General features: G+C 40.9%; 1 protein-coding gene across 1 annotated transcript; it reads left to right on the top strand.

The window, feature by feature from the left end:
* Positions 1–532: 532 nt before the first annotated feature.
* On the top strand, positions 533–6,723 carry LOC146631883 (adenosine receptor A1-like). Its single transcript, XM_085353970.1, has 3 exons — positions 533–867; positions 5,960–6,251; positions 6,343–6,723. Exons 1-3 carry the CDS (start codon positions 533–535, stop codon positions 6,721–6,723), a joined length of 1,008 nt encoding a protein of 335 aa, XP_085210096.1.
* The last annotated feature ends 302 nt before the right edge of the window (positions 6,724–7,025 follow it).

Genomic DNA, 7,025 nt, shown 5'->3' with positions numbered 1-7,025 from the left:
AACTGTTAATCTGACGTTAATCTGGATACGTTTAGATTATTCTTTTGTTTCGTGTCTTTGTTTTTGTTTTTACATGGAACAAGTACCCCGAGACATAGACATTTTTGTTTATACCAAGTAAGTACTGATGGAATGACGTAATAATTAAATGACTGGAATAAGCGTGGCTCTGTTTAGGATTCCCTGTTTATTTTTCCGACCTTTGACACATGCCCTACACCGAGGAAAGCTGCACAGCTAATCTGCTCTATGGGAACCTGCATGTGACTCATTCAGTACCCTTCCTGTCCCTCTGACAGCCGGACTGCGGGGGCAACTCCATTCCCGGAATCTTCAAAGTTGCGAGTGGATACATGTCCCGGACTACATTTGAAAAGGAGAGGCACTACCTCCGCATCCGTGGGACATAAAACATGCGAAAAATAAGAAGGGGTGTCTCAGTCGACCCCCACAAACTCAAACAGGGAAGTCCTTCTACGTGTTCGGGTTTAATTTTCTCCGCTGAGCGCACACTCATCCAGTATCCGCGATCATGACTGTGGATGCTTACAAGGCTCTCTACATTGGGATGGAGGTGGTGATCGCCTTGTCCTCGGTCATCGGGAACGTAATGGTGGTCTGGGCTGTGCGCATTAACCGGTCTCTGAGAGACACCACGTTTTGTTTCATCGTCTCCCTGGCCTTGGCTGACATTGCAGTCGGAGCTCTTGTCATCCCCCTCGCCATAACCATCAGCATTGATCTCAAGACACACTTCTACAGCTGTTTGCTGGTCGCCTGCACAGTGCTCGTGCTCACACAAAGTTCAATCCTGGCGCTGCTGGCCATCGCCATCGACCGCTATCTGAGAGTCAAAATACCCATGAGGTAGGCCTAAAGGTGAATTCCTCTAGTTTTTAATATATTGTCTCGTTTCTACAAGCCTTTGTGTCTGGATCGCTGCTGGGATCAAGGACACTAACCAAAGACGCTCCTGCCGGTTTCATGCAGGATTTTCATTTCACCCACCAGAAATTCGTGTAATACGTGGGGTAAAAGTGTGTCTAGCCGCTGAGATAATTTTACCTTAACAGCTCTGTAATGTCTCTACTTGTAATTATTGGTGCTGTAATAATACAGCTAACGGACTTATCGGTGTTTATTAACACTTTCATTCATTTAACTATTAAACATAACTCCGATGTGCCTTTCCAGCGCACAAAATAAGGTGCAAATTGGCGAAGTAATGCGTATTTTTCTCACATTTTGCAGCACATTTACCTTGATAGATAGATAAATATGTATGTTTTCAGTCTGTGCTAAACAGAAAAGCTTGTTGACTTTTATTTTCGTCTTCTTAATTATATATATTGTTTAATTTTAAGAATCATCTTTATATGCCTTTCTGTTACGGTAACTTCTGTCATGAGGAGAAGCTGAGGTTTTGCACTCAGTGCCTTATCACTTTGCACTTCTCCTTTTGTCTCACCCTAATATCTCTTTAATGAAAAAGTCTTTCTCGTCCACTTGAAGCTGGCTCGTTTGAAAATAAGCCTGTAAGAGTGAGGCAGAGAATGCATGATTGGTCAATAGGCTCATGGTGGTTGGTTGATGGATTACATAATTTGTCAAGTTGGCTACCAGCAGACACACACTGCTCTCTGTCAGTGCAGGGGCATTAATATAGGTTACAGTGACATTAGCCAGACAACAGTTCAAATATGTTATCTGTTATATGAATGCTATAGGTCTTGTAATAAATAAACTGTTATTTATTGCGTTCTCTTGGGGATTTCAGTCCCGTTCATCATAGTCTTGAGGTGTAGTTACCATGTGATGCATTCAGCAGATGATTTCCCCAAGTCAAAAGCAGTATAAATTAATGTCTCTATTATATGAAGTAAAGTTTAATAAGCACCATCTTTATTTTTCCTTTAAACGTATCAGTATGAATCATACCTCTAATAATCAAACATAAGGTCTTTTTATTTTTGGGATGTCCTCCAGCAGAAACAGTGATACTGGGTCTACTTAACACAGACAAAAAAGGCAGTGCTTCTTACAGTGTTAGAACACTGTGCAAAAATCTTGAACTGTCCCTCTTTTGCTTTCAGGGTCCAGACTTTCTTCTAATTTTTTTAATGTGGCCTTGAGCCAATAGTTCTTTCTGAAGATCTTTCAAAAATGTTCTTTGGAAATTGTCTGCTTTTAGACTCGTTTTCAGACCACTCCTTGTACCTGACTGTTTTCACAGGAATGTATTTTTGTTTCTTAAGCCACTCAACACTGACCTGTGAATCATTCAAGCATAAAAAGGGGACTAACTGAACAAATTAAGAGTGTTGTGTCTACAACAGACAATTTACAAAAAGAACGAATTTCAAATTGCACATTTTGTTAATAGCAGCCTGTTGTAAAAACACATCATCTGCTGTGGCTTTAATTTAATTAGTTGAATCTGTGTAAAGTGCCAAAGATAACACAGTCTGACAGGCATAAAGTAGTATTTTTGCAACAATAAGCTAAAGAGCTATTTCCTATTCCTGAAGACTACTTAAAGAAATGACTAAGCTTCCTTAAGGGAGTCCAGACTGTGTTAAAGAATAAAGGTGGTCACACCAAACTGAATTGTTAGAATTTTAGGACCCACTTTATGCAATATTTTTGTTTACACACATTTCAATAAATCCCAGTACATATTTCCCATTTCCCTAGCAACATATTTAGGAATGAAGGGTGACTCAAGACTTTTGCACAGTACTGTGAGCAGATACATTTTTCTTCCAATTCAGAGTATGCGCTTTAGCAACAGACTCTAATTTAGAGTTCAAATACTTAGCACCTGCAATTTGTGTTTTACCGATTCGTAGCGAGCTGGTAATATGAGCCAGAAACTGAGTCCTCTTCCCTTAAATACCCCTGGGACTCTGGAGGGACACAGTTTAACAAGCAGTGATTACTTTTTTTAGCTGAAGTGTTTGGAAGCACGTGGTCATGATAAGGACGGTCTGATATTGCCTCACGCGTCACTGTTTGGCTTACCCGGATGATAGAATTTCCAGGTGGGAGATGAGGCTCAAAATCCCAGAGGAAAGACGAGATAACTGGACTACAGTAGAATCCAGAAATCAATTTTTGGCAGACAGACTGCTCATCTGTATGCAGCCAGCCAACCATCCAAGGTTTAGAAAAAGCTTTACAAAGACTTATGAATGCACAGATCAAGATAGAAATGTCATATGATGCCACATGTGGGAAGGTCCACTCCAGACACGGTCTTTTTTAACTTCATTTCATTCATTTATCCTGTGTTATGTCTGCCGCACCCTGGCTGAACTCTTACTCTGTGTGTGTGCGTGTGTGTACTATATCCAGCTCTGTGCGTGTGTGTGTGCGCGCGCGTGTGTGAGAGAGGACAAGACAAAAAGGGGAAAAAGAGGAATGATAATAGTTTGGTTCTCACACGTACCTGAGTTTGTCAGTGTGTTTGTCGTAACCTTAGTGTGACTTTAGCCATAACGCAGCTGTGGTAAGAGCAAAGTACTAACATGAGGTGCTCAATGATTTACTCTAAGCGAGTCAGCTTTTATTCCTTAGAAATGAAATAGGAAAAAAGGTAGGTTGCTACAGGAATCCTGAACGAGTATTTAACAGTTGTTGTTCACAAACCTATAACAGCAGCTCATTGCTTGTCAGAAACAGGACTGATCACTTCCCAGGAAGATAGCAAAGAATTGTATTGAGTTTAATAACTTCCTAATTTCTTCTTCTGAAAACCAGGAGCTTGTCAGGACCTGTTTCTGGCTTACATATCACAGTATATCTTTTTTCTAGAAAGCTGATTTCTTGGAGCAACACTTTAGTGGCACGCAGAGATCTGTGATAAGTAAAGAAGTGATAACTGCACAATGAACAAAAAATACAGTGCTATAATTCTGTCAGGACAACATGACAAAATGCGATGCCAGAGAAAGAAAGAAGAGCTGAATTATTTTGCAAGAAACCAGACCACTGCTGTTTTCTGTTTTGCTGTTGCAGATTGATTTGGTTGACTTAATGTTCTATTAACTTTCTCTACACATAATGTATTATCATTCGTTTACAAATTAGTTTACAAAGTTTTAGTTTAACACCTGATAATCTTTTAATCAAGATGTTTCGCTTTCTATTGCTTCAGGTGTATACGTGTTCCACGCAGTCTGCCTTTAAAACCAATTGTGAAAGAATGCCATTCCAAATAGCTCACTCGGTTTGAGTGTGATCTTGCAGTAGGAGGTCACTGTTGCAGCAAGTCAGTTTGTGAAATTTCTTCCCTGCTAGACATTCCTCAATCAACTGTAAGTTGTATTATTGGAAAGTAGAAACATTAAGGAAGTGCAGCAACTCACATAGAGTTACAAACATCCTCTTGCATTAAAGTCATCACAAAAACTGTGCGCTGGGAGCTTCGTCTCATTGGTTTCCATAGCCAAGCAGCTCCGGTGGGTGTAATGTGTAGGTGGCCCCATGCTTTTGTCCAGTTAGTGTATATTAAATAGCCAATTTTACAAATTTTACAAAGCCCACATTTTTAATTAATGCTTATTACCATGGCCACAAATATATGGCATGTATATTGGGACAATCTTTTGTATAGTACAAATGTAATTCTGTGTCAAAATGTGCAAAATAAGATACCTGATTTAATAGGCACTAATTTACATAAATGTCATTTAGACCATGCATAGTGAATAAGCACCGGTTTCTCCCTTTAAGAGCTAGAACAGGCCATGAGGAAAAGAACACATGATCATTTCTTCTTTCACTCTAGTAATAAATCAGGTCATGTGAAAAAGAACGTTTTCACAGGGGTTTATGTAGCTCTGTGAAAAACAAAAGACACCTTTGCTGTTTCCATAGGAATTAATAGAGTACGTAGCAGACAGACTAATCAAATGCACTTGATTAACTGATTATCAGTCAGTGTGAGCACCTTCACAAAAAGCAGACGTTATGGCAGTTCATTAGTCTGAAGCATTCAGGTGTGTGTTAACACATCTCCCACGAGTGGACGTCCCAACAAATTCATCACGAGGTCAGATGGTGGACTGCTCAGACTCTACACGCCTCAGTTAGCATGTTAAATGTTAAAAATCATGAGAATAACGTATGGTAAATATGTTTCATGCTATGATTCCCACAAGTCTGCACACAGTATAACTGTATATGAATCAAATAAGCATATGGTATGAGAAAAACACAGTAGAAGGCACTTTCTTGAGTAAAATATAGTTTCAGAGTGCCCAGCCATGACTTTACAATCACCTGCCGACCCGTTGTGTAGGTCCCCTTAAACAGTTGTGACCTGTAGGGTAATGGATGTGTGACTTCTGGTGGTGTCCTGTGCTGTCTGCCACCCGGACCTTGGCAGCGGATCCTTTGCATTCAGCAAGCTGCTGGGTGGAGCCTTCCATGGGTTGTGATTTTTCCATTGCTTTCCACAAATGCTCAATTGGATTGGCATCCAGCAAGTTTCTATGACGAGCCAACAGCACGGGAGCTTTAATGTTCCTGAGCAGATTGACAGGGTGTGACGGCGCTCACTGTTGTGTTGCAGCGGGCCACCGTTAGTTGGAGTACCACAGCTAGGGGTGTGCTTGGTCACTGCAGCAATGTTTAGGTGTGCAGTATATGTCAAAGTAGCATCCACATCAACACCTGGACACAAACCTTTCCAGCAAAACAAAGAACTATAGCACACTTTTGTATCTGCTTTAAATGTTTATGGAATGATTTGCCTTTTAGTTTTTCTTTTAAACCTTTATTTATAGTTTTTTGCATTTAAAGAAAAAAGAAAGTATAATATTATTTGATGTTTTAATAGGATATTAACTTATGTACAGATACTGTTATATAATTTTAAACAGTCCACAGTCAGTCATCTACCTGACTTCACACAGATTATTTACTTGGAGTTTCATCTTCTTTTTTGTTGCCATAGCTACAAGAGGGTGGTGACCCCACGGCGAGCCGGCACAGCGGTTTTATTGTGTTGGCTGGTGTCCATCATAGTGGGTCTCACTCCGATGCTTGGATGGAATAACCTGCAGCAACTTCGTAAAAATGGCAGCTTGAAAAATGACACCTTGGTGGTCTGTAAGTTTGAGACCGTCATCAGTATGGACTACATGGTCTACTTCAATTTCTTTGGCTGGGTGCTGCCCCCTTTGCTACTAATGCTCGCCATCTATGTTGAGATTTTCTACATGATCCACAAGCAGCTCAACAAAAAGGTGAGACCATCTTCTTCTCGTGCCGGGCAAATCAAAGACTGTGTGAATACTACATTTTTCCACTGATATCATGTTCTTTAATTTGCCGTAGGTAACAGCAAGCCACACTGACCCAAGACGCTACTTTGGAAAGGAGCTTAAGCTGGCCAAGTCCCTCGCCCTAGTTCTGTTTCTCTTTGCAGTAAGCTGGCTCCCTCTGCACATCCTGAACTGCATTACTCTCTTCTGCCCAGGATACCATGAGGTTGGATTCATATACATCGCCATCATCCTCTCTCACGGAAACTCAGCTGTAAACCCCATCGTTTATGCTTTCCGCATCAAGAAATTCCGCACAGCTTTCCGGAAAATCTGGAAACAGTACCTGCTCTGTCAGGATCCAGTTGGTCGTCTCCCTCAAAGAGGAAGCCAGAGAGGTCAGAGTCATGAGAGGAGGTTGAGGCAGAATGATGACGACGACGATGACGTGTGACCTTTGGTAACTAATTGGATTGCTGTGTTACTATCAAGTGTCAAAACACTTGTTCGCAAAGTGGAAAGGACATCGGCTTTATTGTCAGGCTCAACAGGTTTACTGGTTGAAATGGCTTTCAGAGGATGTCCAATGTCTGAATGATTTCCTCCAACCACATGCACCAACAAGGAGAGAGGATTAAAACTCAGCTGGGGGATGAGATCAACACTATAAATCATACTGATTTCTCCATTGGCTGATAAAATACCGATTTTGTTACATGGGACAAGCACTCCCTCGCTTTCAAAGCCAATTTTTTG

Source organism: Diplotaxodon limnothrissa, linkage group LG5 (assembly GCF_057381915.1).
Source record: "Diplotaxodon limnothrissa isolate DT_005_m linkage group LG5, D_limnothrissa_male_GT1.1, whole genome shotgun sequence".
In the NCBI taxonomy this organism is placed as follows: Eukaryota; Metazoa; Chordata; class Actinopteri; order Cichliformes; family Cichlidae; genus Diplotaxodon; species Diplotaxodon limnothrissa.
The sequence above is the reverse complement of the archived record's forward strand: the minus strand, read 5'-3'. Positions and strand labels throughout refer to the sequence as shown.

Bases quoted from the DNA above. Each gene is read 5' to 3' on its own strand.
- LOC146631883 (XM_085353970.1), top strand. From the start codon at position 533: ATGACTGTGGATGCTTACAAGGCTCTCTACATTGGGATGGAGGTGGTG. The intron at 868-5,959 runs GTAGGCCTAAAG...TTGTTGCCATAG, and splicing joins AGAGTCAAAATACCCATGAG to CTACAAGAGGGTGGTGACCC. The intron at 6,252-6,342 runs GTGAGACCATCT...AATTTGCCGTAG, and splicing joins ACAAGCAGCTCAACAAAAAG to GTAACAGCAAGCCACACTGA.